The sequence below is a fragment of the Prionailurus bengalensis genome, chromosome C1, assembly GCF_016509475.1.
Source record: "Prionailurus bengalensis isolate Pbe53 chromosome C1, Fcat_Pben_1.1_paternal_pri, whole genome shotgun sequence".
In the NCBI taxonomy this organism is placed as follows: Eukaryota; Metazoa; Chordata; class Mammalia; order Carnivora; family Felidae; genus Prionailurus; species Prionailurus bengalensis.
Genome location: NC_057345.1, coordinates 124,754,097 through 124,767,877, shown reverse-complemented (window position 1 = coordinate 124,767,877; position 13,781 = coordinate 124,754,097). Strand labels below are relative to the sequence as shown.

The 13,781-nt window shown below is 40.0% G+C and overlaps 1 protein-coding gene across 2 annotated transcripts in view; it reads left to right on the top strand.

Annotated features, from left to right (window-relative positions):
- NCKAP5 (NCK associated protein 5) overlaps positions 1-13,781 on the top strand; it is an 890,605-nt gene that overhangs the window by 759,120 nt on the left and 117,704 nt on the right. For both annotated transcript variants that reach the window (XM_043576610.1, XM_043576611.1), the window contains exon 11: positions 5,295-5,396. In XM_043576610.1, the coding sequence (XP_043432545.1) occupies positions 5,295-5,396 (102 nt within the window). The remainder of the gene's footprint in view (positions 1-5,294; positions 5,397-13,781) is intronic.

Genomic DNA, 13,781 nt, shown 5'->3' with positions numbered 1-13,781 from the left:
GCTTTGAATTACAGATTCAGAACCGTGCGGAGAACATACTGCGGGCAGACCCAAGACAGGGTCATCTACCAAATATCAGTGACCCGGTGTGGTTCTGGCACTAGCCACCCCAGCATCACCAGGCCTCCCAGAGCTGAGCTTGGTATTTTATACTGGCATGAGGGAGTGTTCTGACTATGGATTGCAATACACTTTAGCACATCACATAAATCCCCACCCCTGTCTCTACATAGTGACAGAAAGCATACCTTTTCCCTGTGAAGCTGAAAGTCCTCAGGGGGAGAAGTCCCCTTGGCCTGCTGACCTAACCCTATATACACGTGTGACTATGTATGTGTTGTATGTGTAGTGTGTATGTGTGTGTGTGAATCTGTGTTTGTTGACTGACTGATGGAGTGGCTATCCTGTATGTTACAGAGTGCTTATCTCAGAGGAGGACTATCTCAGCCAGGCTAGTATTAATCATGATAGCAAACCCCCAAGTGAATAATGGCTCAAACCCAGTACACATTTATTTCTTCCTCATTGAAAGTCCAAAAAGTTATCTCTGGTCCCTAGGTGGTACCCTTTCAGTCAGCAATTCAGGAACACAAATTCCTTCTCCCTGGTGGCTCCATCTTTAACACATGGTTTACAAGATTGCTATGCTCAGTTGGCTGCATCAAACCAGTGGAGGGGAAAGGGCCTAGCACACCACACACCAAAGGTATTCCTGGGCCAGGAACAACATCACTTTGGTTCACACTCCACAGACTAGAACTATGTCACATAGCCACACCTCACTGCAAAGGAGGCCGAGAAATGCCATCTAACTATGTGCCCAGAGAAAAGAGGAAATCCATTCCATGACACTTAGCCAGTCCCTGCCACAGGGACAAAGCAGAAATACAGGGCTTGACCTGCATTCTCATAGAGCTGATCACCCTGTTAGGAAAATAGACCCTACATACAGGAGCCATTCAGCCATCATGGCCCTCAGGTTCAGGGCCAAAATGGGCCAGGGATATCATCTGGCTAAGTGTGGAATCCAGTATGGGCTGCTGATGACAGACAACCTTACAGGTAGGGTTTTAATGCAATCCTGAGGTATGAGCAGGTTTTTAGGTGGGTGGGAAGGAGCACCAAAGGTGTGCCATAAGAAGAGAGACAAAAGCATCAGCTCAAAAGTGAGAGGGACTGGATAATTCCAGTCTGGAAGGAAGGGAGGGGTAGACTGTCTCCATCAAAGGGAGCGTTTGAGCAAACAGATCTCACTGACCTCTGGTTTGGAAATGTGTGAGGCTGGGAATCTGTATTTCTAACACCAAGTGGAATCTAAGTTACTGAGATAATATAAGAGGTGATGTGAGGTCAATTTTAAACCTCTACTGAATAATCTTGCTACCTCTCATGTCTAAAACATTTAAAAACTCACATCTCAATCCAAGATTCCTCTCGATTTTCAGGTTAAAAATTCTAAGTTTGAATTATTTCAGGTGAGAGATTTTATCCAGTTGGACATTAGCTGTGAACATGAACTATAGATAGGTATGTGCTGAGAATTTTCCCTCTAACTAAGCAGGGAGACTTCTTTCAAGAGGTCACAGTATTCTCCTGTCAGTTATACTCTTTCTGACAATAACTTTAATTGAATTCCCCATACCTATATTCTACCTACTTTGCACCAAGATCTTTATTTATTTATTTTTATTATTTATTGATCTTTGAGGGAGAGATAGAATGCGAGCAGGGGAGGGGCACAGAGAGAGGGAGACACAGAAACTGAAGCAGGCTCCAGGCTCTGAGCTGTCATCATAGAGCCCGATGGGGGGCTCAAACTCACCAACCGCAGGATTACGACCCGAGCTAAAGTTGGATGCTTAACTGACTGAACCACCCAGGTGTTCCATGCCAAGATTGTTACTAAGCACAGATAACATCACAGTACCAGTTTGAAAAGTGATGTGCTTATTCTCTTGTACACCCTGTATGTGCGTGTCCATGAGAATATGTTCACTAGGGTGTTACATATACCTATACATATGTGAAAATATAAGCCTTTCATAAAAAATCTTCTTATAAGAAATGTAACAACAACAAAAAATAAATGTAACATATATGGACTTTTGAGCTTTCTTGGTTATTTAAGGCAAACTGTGTGAAAAGATGATATTTACCCACCATTTTCTTGCCTACTGCCTTAACACAGAAATAGATTTTGTTTCCCAAGTCAATTTGTATTTGCATATGTGGAATATGCCTTACATGTGTGGAAACTCTAACAACAGAGGATCCATGTGTACCTTAGCATTTAAGAAATTACCTACCAACGACTCTCAGGGTTTTTTTTGTTTTTTTTTTTAATTTTTTTTTTAACGTTTATTTATTTTTGAGACAGAGAGAGACAGAGCATGAACGGGGGAGGGTCAGAGAGAGGGAGACACAGAATCTGAAACAGGCTGCAGGCTCTGAGCTGTCAGCACAGAGCCTGATGCGGGGCTCGAACTCACGAGCCGTGAGATCATGACCCGAGCTGAAGTCGGACGCTTAACCAACTGAGCCACCCAGGCGCCCCAACAACTCTCAGTTTTGACCAGTAATTGGTGTAAGACTGTGTGAATTTCCGCACACTGTCCTGTCTGTTTTTGTTCCTAACCAGGGCAACACCTCTCCCTACCTGTGGGGTAGGTTAAGTAGCCACTTCCATCCCTCCATACCCAGCAAGGAATCAGAGACAGAGATGCAGTTACATTCCCAAGATCTGGTAAAACTGTTAGAGCTGGAACTCAGATCACCTGGCCCCTTGTCCTAGGACCTGCCCCCTCTCCCACACCATGTTACTAATTTCAATTGAGGGGAAGTGAGCATTTGGATATAAACTGCTAAAATATAACATCATTTAGGAGGATGCATTTATACATACATAGATTCACACAGAAAGCAAAGGATGACATCATATATTTGATAAGGAGTGAAGAGCAACCATGAACCAAATTACATCAGATAGCTAACCTAGAAGGACTCTTCCCCAATATCACATGATATACCACTCAAAATCATCATTTCTTTTCTTGAATGTCATTTCCTATAACTTGGACTGTTTGCATATTGATAAATGGATCCTTATGTCTCAGAACATTATCATTCTTTTGGCAGTCTCTCAATCTTTAAAATGTATATGTGGGTAGAAAAAATACAAAGACATCTTTTTCTTTATAGACTACAACAAGCATCAGTTGGGTACTCGCTACTTACTATTACACACTGTGGTAGGTCCCGGGGATTAAATGACTATTGCCCCCAGCTGACTCAGTTTCTAGAGGGAGCTCAAGCTAAGGATTCTAAAAATTGCACAGAAACAACATCCTGACTCTAGTGACCTATTGATGTCTTAGCTCTTTTGAAAAAGTTAGAATTTTCAAAATAACAGGAAGCTGGTTTAAAATTTATGCCCTTTTTGGTCAAAGGAGCCCCACAAACACAGATTGAGGAAAGCACAAGTATTGGTCTAAAGCAAACAGTGGGGGTGCCTGGGTGGCTCAGTCAGTTAAGCATCTGACTTTGGCTCAGTTCATGATCTAATGGTTCATGAGTTCAAGCTCCACATCGGGCTCTGTGCTGACAACTCTGAGCCTGGAGCCTACTTCAGATTCTGTGTCTCTGTCTCTCTCTGCCCCTCCCCCACTTGTGCTATCTCTCTCTAAAAAATAAGTAAACATTAAAAAATTTGGCGGGGGGGGGGGGGTTGGCGGGTGGCGCCTGGCTGGCTAGGTTGGTAGAGCATGCGATTCTTGATCTCAGGGCCGTGAGTTCAATCCCCACTATGGGGGTAGAGATAGAGTTTAGGGGCACCTGGGTGGCTCAGTCAGTTAAGCATCTGACTTTGGCTCAGGTCAAGATCTCACAGTCTGTAAGTTTGAGCCCTGCATCAGGCTCTGTGCTGACAGCTCAGAGCCTGGAGCCCACTTTGGATTATGTGTCTTCCTCTCTCCTTCCCTCTCTCAAAAATAAATAAACATTTTTTAAAAACTTATTTTTTTTTGATTTGAAGAAAATAGTGATTTAGAGCTTCACTGGGAAGGAGGACAATGATCCATAATAGAAAATATGCCCTCCTGCTGAGGGATGCAGCACAGTTCTACCTCAGTGCTCATCCTCCAGCAGGTGCTGAAGGCATGTTCGTTGAGTGGCCAACTAACCACATACATAGGGGCTGTCATGCAAGTTCAGTCCGAGGGGAGTCAAATGGAGAACGTAGTGAATGTGTCTCATTTTAGTGGAGTTTAGGGTCCCTGCTGACAATGGCACATCTGCAAGAACAGAGTGACCGGTGGGGCCACCCCTGTACTCTAAGATGATCCTAACACTAATTAGTGACACAGAAGCTCAGACATTTCCTGGATCAACATCTGTATGCAGCAAGGCCTTTCCAGGGAGAAAAAGTAATTGAAAAACTTTTCAGAGGTGAGGGAGGCACGCCTAGCCACATTATTTACTTACTCAATTCGATTTTTTAGTGTCTGAAGTCACAAAAGTTGTAACCAAGACAAACCAGGCTACAAGTACCATTTTAAAATGTCATCAGCCTTGCAGAAACATTAGACATAAATCATGAGTTTTATTGTATTTGCAATTAAACAGATCAAATTTAATGTCCACAGAAAAGCCTTAGTAATTAGTATAAAGATTAATATAGTGAAATGTCCCTGGTTTAGCAGGCCTCCCAAGCAAAGCTGAAATAAAGAATTGAGTATATAATCAAATAGCATGTGAATATTAATGCGCAAAATCCTCCACGTCCCCAGCTCCCAGATGCAATTATTTTCTATTCACATTAATTGTTCCTAACAGATGACATTAATGACTTTGAGTTAAAATGTATCCAAGGGAAGATTTTACAAGATCAATGCTGTTTAGAAATAAGGTCACTTTTATAATTATTTGCTCAGATTTTAACCACTATTCAACATAATAAGGTTAACATGGTGATTGTTTTCTAATGTGAATATTGAAAGTTATTTTTCATACTAGCCAGTAAGTGTATTGGATGATTCACATTTTTCCTCCTACATATTTTTTCCTACTAATACTTTCCAGCACAACTGACAGACAGTGAGAGTGTGATTACTATTTATAAGCTATAGTTTTCACATACATACATATGGCTTGCTCATAAACTAGAATAAACGTTTTGGGTTAGGACATGTATTATCTAATCGAGAAATGTCAACTCCTTTGAGATTTAGCTGGCCAAGCCAGGATTTGGAAACAAACAATTAAATCACCACTGTGCAACATTTCTGCTTTTTACCTAGAAACTTCACTCACGCATCTTAGATCTTTCATCTGGAGATTTGCTCTCAGACGTGGAAAGAAGCCGAAGTCTGACGCAGTCACGAACTGATGTTGAGATTCATGTGAGTTTCCCTCTTGCCTTCAGAATGCTTGTTCAGGTTATTTTCCTTCCATCAAATATGATGTCACAAGTGAACCATAAAGCGCATCCTTGAAGCATTGTCAGGCAGATAAAAATACCTTCCTTTCTTGTGTTCTCTGAAATTCAATATTATGTCCCCCAGCTGATAGAGTAAGCAGAAAGTGTCACTCTTGGCAAAAATACCATAAATCTTGACTTTGTCCCCAAGATACCTTTTTGGGTATTGATTACATCTCAAAGTCTCTGAGAAATGGTCAAGGAGCTTTTTATTAAAGCCCATGTCCTATATTATTCATCCTACTTTTATGATATATTATGTATGAACTTTTAAAAATTCATGGGCTGTACATTTTTTTTAGCTAGGGTTAGCTTTGTGCTTATTTGGCAAAACTTTAACCAGCATGGCTTTTAACTCTCATTGACATAAAGAAAGTAACTTGAAAAATACAAGAGCCAAATAAATATGTAATGAAAAATGTTAGGCTTAAAACAGTGACAGATGAACATTTGTGGATAATTGGCTTTTGATTTTGTTGTATAACTTTATCAATGTAGATAGGATATTCTATATCAAAGGTAAATATTCTCAATTTAGATTGGAATTAAATTTCAGTGGAATGCTGTCACTTTAAACATTCATGAAGACCTTAATGCCTTCCAATCTATAATATGGCCTTAAGGTCAGGAATTTTTTAAGTGTGCAATTTATATCCAAGAAACTCTTGCCTTCATTCACTCTGTCTCTCTCCTTTTTTTTCATCCATATTCGTTTTTTAAAATATAATTTATTGTCAAATGGGCTTCCATGCAACACCCAGTGCTCATCCCAACAAGTGCCCTCCTCAATGCCTATCACCCACTTTCCCCTCTCCCCAACCCACCATCAACCCTCAGTTTGTTCTCAGTATCCAAGAGCCTCTTATGGTTTGCCTCCCTGCCTCTCTGTAACTTTTTTTCCCTTCCCCTCCCCCATGGTCTTCTGTTAAGTTTATCAAGATCCACATATGAGTGAAAACATATGGTATCTGTCTTTCTCTGCCTGATTTATTTCACTTAGCATAATACCCTCCAGATCCATCCATGTTGCTGCAAATGGCTAGATTACATTCTTTCTCATTGCCAAGTAGTATTCCATTGTATATATAAACCACATCTTCTTTATCCATTCGTCAGTTGATGGACATTTAGGCTCTTTCCATAATTTGGCTATTGTTGAAAGCACTGCTATAAACATTGGGGTAAAAGTGCCCCTATGCAGCAGCATTCCTGTATCCCTTGGGTAAATTCCTAGCAGTGCTCTTTCTGGGTAATAGGATAGTTCTATTTTTAATTATTTGAGGAACCTCCACACTGTTTTCCAGAGTGGCCGCACCAGTTTGCATTCCCATCAGCAGTGTAAGAGGGATCCATTTCTTCACATCCTCTCTAGCATCATAGTCTCCCGATTTGTTCATTTTAGCCACTCTGACCAGCATGAGATGATATCTCAGTGTGGTTTTGATTTGTATTTCCCTGATGATGAGTGACATTGAGTATCTTTTCATGTGTCTGTTGGCCATCTGGATATCTGCTTTGGAAAAGTGTCTATTCATGTCTTCTGCCTATTTCTTCACTGGATTTTTTTTTTCAGGTGTGGAGTTTTGGTAAATTATTTTAGACTTTGGATACTAGCCCTTTATCTGATATGTCATTTGGAAATATCTTTTCCCATTCTATCAGTTGCTTTTTAGTTTTGTTGATTGTTTCCTTTACAGCACAGAAGGCTTTTATCTTGATAAGATCCCAATAGTTCATCTTTGCTTTTAATTTCCTTGCCTTTGGAGATGTGTCGACTAAGAAATTCCTGCAGCTGAGGTAAAAGAGGTTTTTTTCCTGTTTCTCCTCTAGGGTTTTGATGGTTTCCTCTCTCACATTCAGGTCCTTCATCCATTTTGACTTTATTTTTGTGTATGGTGTAAGAAAGTGGTCCAGTTTCATTCTTCTGCATGTTGCTGTCCAGTTCTCCCAGCGCCATTTGTTAAAGAGACTGTCTTTTTTCCATTGGCTATTCTTTCCTGCTTTGTCAAAGATTAGTTGGCCATACTTTTGTGGGTCCAATTGTGGAGTCTCTATTCTATCCCATTGGTCTATATGTCTGTTTTTGTGCCAATAGCATGTTGTCTTGATGATTACAGCTTTGGAGTAGAGGCTAAAGTCTGGGATTGTGATGCCTCCTGCTTTGGTCTTCTTCTTTAATATTAGTTTGGCTATTCGGGGTCTTTTATGGTTCCATACAAATTTTAGGATTGTTCTAGCTTTGAGAAGAATGCTGGTGCAATTTTAATTGGGATTAGATTGAATGTGTAGATAGCTTTGGGTAGTATTGATATTTTAACACAATATTTATTCTTCCAATCCATGAGCATGGAATGTTTTTCTATTTCTTTGTGTCTTCTTCAATTTCTTTCATAAGATTTCTATAGTTTTCAGCATACAGATCTTTTACACCTTTGGTTAGGTTTATTCCTAGTATTTTATGGTTTTTGGTGCAATTGCGAATGAGATCAGTTTCTTTATTTCTCTTTCTGCTGCTTCATTATTGGTGTATAAAAATGCAACTGATTTCTGTACATTGATTTTATACCCTGCGACTATGCTGAATTCATGTATCAGTGCTAGCAGACTTTTGGTGGAGTCTGTCAGGTTTTTCCGTGTAGAGTATCATGTCATCTGTGAAAAGTAAAAGTTTGACTTCTTCTTTGCCAATTTGATGCCTTTTATTTCATTTTATTGTCTGATTGCTGATGCTAGGACTTCCAACACTATGTTAAACAACAGTAGTGAGAGTGGACACCCCTGTTGTGTTCCTGATCTCAGAGGGAAAGCTCTCAGTTTTTCCCCATTGAGGATGATATTATCTGTGAGCTTTTCATAAATGGCTTTTATGATGCTTAAGTATGTTCCTTCTATCCCGACTTTCTTGAGGGTTTTTATTTAGAAAGGATGCTGTATTTTGTCAAATGTCCATTATTGACAGGTTCATATGGTTCTTTTCTTTTATTAATGTGATGTATCACATTGATTGATTTGTGAATATTGAACCAACCCTGCAGCCCAGGAATGAATCCCACTTGATCATGGTAGATAATTCTTTTTATATGCTGTTGAATTCAATTTGCTAGTATCTTGTTGAGAAATTTTGCATCCACATTCATTAGGGATATTGGCCTGTAGTTCTTTTTTGATGCTGGGTATCTGTTTGGCTTTAGAATCAAAGTAATGCTGGCTTCATAGAATGAGTCTGGAAATTTTCCTTCCATGTCTATATTTTTGGGACAGCTTGAGGAGGATTGATATTAACTCTGCTTTAAATGTCTGGTAGAATTCCCCAGGGAAGCCATGTGGTCCAAGACTCTTATCTGTTGGGAGATTTTTGATAACTGATTCAGCTTCTTTACTAGGCATGGGTCTGTTTAAATTTTCTATTTCTTCCCGTTTGAGTTTTGGTAGTGTGTGGGTGTCTAGCAATTTGTCCGTTTCTTCAAGGTTGTCCAGTTGTTGGCATATAATTTTTCATAGTATTCCTTGATAATTACTTGTATTTCTGAGGGAATGGTTGTAATAAATCCATTTTGATTAGTGATTTTATCTATTTGGGTCCTCTCTCTTTTCTTTTTGAGAAGCCTGACTAGAGGTTTATCAATTTTGTTTATTTTTTCAAAAAACCAACTCTTGGTTTCATTGATCTCTACTGTTTTTTTGGATTCTATATTGTTTATTTCTGCTCTGATCTTTATTATTTCTCTTCTTCTGCTGGGTTTGGGGTATCTTTGCTGTTCTGCTTCTAGTTACTTTAGGTGTGCTGTTAGATTTTGTATTTGGGATTTTTCTTGTTTCTTGAGATAGGCCTGGATTGCAATTTATTTTCCTCTTAAGACTGCCTTTGCTGCATCCCAAAGGGTTTAATTTGTTGTATTTTCATTTTTGTTTATCCCATGTATTTTTTAATTTCTTCTCTAATTGCCTGGTTGACCTATTCATTCTTTAGTAGGATGTTCTTTAACCTCATGCTTTTGGAGGTTTTCTAGACTTTTTCCTGTGGTTGATTTAAAGTTTCATAGCATTATGATCTGAAAGTGTGCATGGTATGATCTCAATTCTTTTCTATTTATTGAGGGCTGTTTTGTGACCCAGTATGTGATCTATCTTGGAGAATGTTTCATGTGCACTCAAGAAGAAAGTATATTATGCTGCTTTGGGATATAGAGTTCTAAGTATATCTGTCAAGTCCATCTGGTCCAATGTATCATTCAGGACCATTGTTTCTTTACTGATTCTCTGTCTAGATTATCTGTCCATTGTTGTAAGTGGAATATTAAAGTCCCCTGCAATTACCACATTCTTATCAATAAGATTGCTTATGTTTGTGATTGTTTTATATAATTGGGTGTTTCCAAATTTGGTGCGTAGACATATATAATTGTTAGCTCTTCCTGATGGACAGACCCTGTAATTAGGGCATTAGCCCTTCTTCACCTCTTGTTACAACCTTTAACTTATAGTCTAGTTTGTCTGATATAAGTATGACTACTCCAGCTTTCTTTTGACTTCCAGTAGCATGGTAGATGGTTCTCCATCCCCTCACTTTCAATCTGAAGGTGTCCTCAGGTCTAAAATGAATCTCTTGTAGACAGCAAATATATGGGTCTTGCTTTTTTTACCCATTCTGATACCCTATGTCTTTTGATTGGAGCATTTAGTCCATTGCATTCGGTGTTATTATTGAAAGATACGGGTTTAGAGTCATTGTTATATCTGTAGGTTATGTTTGTAGTGATGTCTCTGGTACATTTTAGTCCTTGCAACATTTCACTCACAGAGTCCCCCTTAGGATCTCTTATAGGGTTGGTTTAGTGGTGATGAATTCCTTCAGTTTTTGTTTGTTTTGGAAAACCTTGATCTCTCCTTCTAATCTGAATGACAAGCTTGATGGATAAAGGATTCTTGGCTGCATATTTTTCCTGTTCATCACATTGACAATTTCCTGCCACTCCTTTCTGGCCTGCCAAGTTTCAGTAGATAGGTTAGCTACTACCCTTATGTGTCTACCCTTATATGTTAAGCCCCGTTTATCCCTAGCTGCTTTCAGAATTCTCTCTTTATCCTTGTATTTTGCCAGTTTCACTATGATATGTTGTGCAGAAGATCAATGCAAGTTATATCTGAAGGGAGTTATCTGTGCCTCTTGGATTTCAGTGCCTGTTTCCTTCCTCAGATTAGAGAAGTTCTCAGCTATGATTTGTTCAAGCACACCTGCAGCCTCTTTCTCTCTTTCCTCTTCTTCTGGAATTCCTATGATATGGATTTTGTTCCATTTGATTAAATCACTTAGTTCTCTAATTCTCCCCTCATGATCCTGGATTTTTTTTTAATCTCTCTTTTTCTCAGCTTCCTCTTTTCCCATAATTTTATCTTCTAATTCACCTGTTCTCCCCTCTGCCTCTTCAGTCCATGTTGTGGCTGCCTCCATTTTATTTTGCGCCTCATTTATAGCATTTTTTAATTCATCATGACTATTTGTTAGTCCCTTGATATCCGCAGCAATAGATTCTCTGCTGTATTCTATGCTTTTTTCAAACCCAGCAATTAATTTTATGACTATTATTCTAAATTCTTATTCAGCTATGTTGCTTATATCTTTTTTGATCAATTCTTTAACTGTCATTTCTTCCTGGAATTTCTTTTGAGGAAAATTTTTCTGTTTCATCACTTTGGCTAGTTTTCTGTCCCTTATGAGTTTTAAAAGTTTGTTATGTGGTCTGCACCTGTGAGCACTGCTATATTAAAGAGGGTCATACACTGTCCAGGGCCTGGCCCTTCAGTAAGTGTTTTTTGGAGAGTGTTACTTGCTCTCTGGTGTTGTGACTTTGGTTATTTTATTTCCCTACTTGTAGTGATGTTTTGGACCCTCTACCAGGTATACTTAGATTTGTTCCTTGAAGTAGCCCTGGAAAGGAAAACAGACAGACAAACAGGAAACAAAAACATGCAGACACACAAACCAATAAAACAAACCAACAAAATCAAAAAACTAAAAACGATCCAAAAGCAAAAAAACAGAAACATGAGCTACAAGTAAAGAACAGGGTGGGGGCAGTGCTGATGGAAGAGCACACACAAAGACAGAAATGACAGGGGCGGGGAAAAAGAAAAAATGAACAATGACCAGGCAGAGAAACTAAAAGGCTTAATCCAGAGATAGACAAAGGAAAATAAGGAGGTAGGGGAAAAAGAAACGAAGGTAAAGTTACCCAGACAGAGAAACTGTACTGGTTGATTATTCCAGAGAGAGAGAAAGGAATGTAAAGAAGAACCTGTATCAAGAGAATGGATTAAATATGGCCATTTAAACAAACCAATAGCCATAGTAACCAGCCTAGAGGAGGGAAGAGATAAGAAGGAGAAATGGAAGGAAGAATATATCTATATAGTGAGAATTGTCCTAGAATTAATCCAGGCAATGCAGAAGCACTGGTCTGGAGGAGGGGGTCTGTCTGGTTCCACAACGTCTATCCCACTCCAGTAGATACATGGTTACCTGGCTTGGAGGGGCGTGGTTTGGTGTAGACAGGTCCCACCTCCACTGGGCCCCGAGGTCAGTTCCCTGAGACCCCCACCTTGGTGGTGGTGGGAGAAAAATGGCAACCCCCCAGTGTCTCCTCCACGACCTGGTGTCCCAAATCACTCCTTTGAAGCCGTCCTTACTATGCCATGGGCACAGACTAGGCTGTCTGTCTCACTCCTCCGACTCTGTGGCCTTGGTGCTTGGCTGGGATTTAAACTCCCTCTCTGTGCACCCCGGTACTGGGGAAGCGCCTCCTGATATGTGGTCCTGGCTGGTTTTGTCCTGTGCCACAGCACTTCAGGGGAGGGGACCGGTTTCTCCTGCTGCGGACCGTGCCCCTGATCTGCCACCGAACCCGGAGGTGGCTCCCTCCTCACCAGGTGCATGAACAGGGCAACCAGCCCCAGTCCGAAGATGGGATCTGCAGTTAGAGATCCTCTAACCTGCAGTTACAGATGGGATCTCTCTCCATCCCGATCTGATGTTTTTTGTGTTGTCCAGATACAGTCCTATGCTTCCCCAGCCACAATTTCTCTTCCCTTTGTCTCTCTGCAGAAGGGGATCCCTCCTCTCCATGCCTACACAGCCCGTTTTATCTCCCCTAGTTCACAATCACCCACCTATGGCCCCTCAGGTTGTCCCGGTTTCTCTAGGGTAGACAGTCCTCTCTCCTTATTTGTTTTTTTTTTAATTACAGATTTTGTTTGTATTTCTCACACTAAGGATGTTAAAGCATGAGTCACCCAAGGTAGTAATCTAAAATACACAATGAGAAAAAAACATTTCGACTAGTGCAAAAGGGGTGTATTTTGGCAATGAAGTCAACATAATTAAGATAATGTTACAGTGGAAACCACTATACATTTTTTGGGCCAAAAATATTTTTAATAATAATCATCTATTGCTAATTAGATCTCTTCCCTGTTGGGTACTTTATGGTCTGTATATGTCCAGGATTTCTGCTTATTGTTAAGGTCCTTACTTGGTGCCATAGAATAATGGCTAGGATGTGGGCCTGACTTCAGAATGTTGTACTAGCTTGGTAACCTTACGCAAGACAGCAATGCCACTGTGCCTCAAGTTCCCCATCTGAGAAATGAGCATAATGATATTTCTTTTCTATTTCTGAGAATCGTGGTGAGGATGAAATCCCACAATATATAAAATTCATGTACCACAGTACCCACCAACCGTATTGGGGCAATGATAAGATTCCTGCTGTTTAGTGCTCTTCTGTTCTTCATAATCAACACTATGCCACAGCCACAGAACACCGTGGCAAAGATGGGGAATGATAACAAAGAGCAGTATCTGCTAGTATATCTCTCCAGAACTTCCTATCAATAATTCCCAGAAATAAAGGGCACCCACACTTTTGGCTGTTGCTCAGTGCGGTTCCTGTGTGCAAGGTATCAGACAATACTGGCACCACAAGAAAGTATAACATAGAGTCTCTTAGGGAGACTGTAAACTTGTGATTTAGTTTGAGAGTCAAGACACATGTATATAAAAAAAATAATAGTAGCAACACCTAAATGTTACTAAGCATTGCTGTATGCCAGGGGCTGTCCAGATTTCACAGTGATCTTGTATGATATGTACTTTCATCATCTCCATTTACAAATAAGGAAACTGAGGCATGTAGTGGTTAAATAACTTTCTCAAGGTTAAGGAGTTAGCAAGTGGAAGGGCCAGAGTTTAAACCTAATAAATGGCCTTAGAGTTCAAGCACTCAACCACACAACAGTTAGTTATTCACTG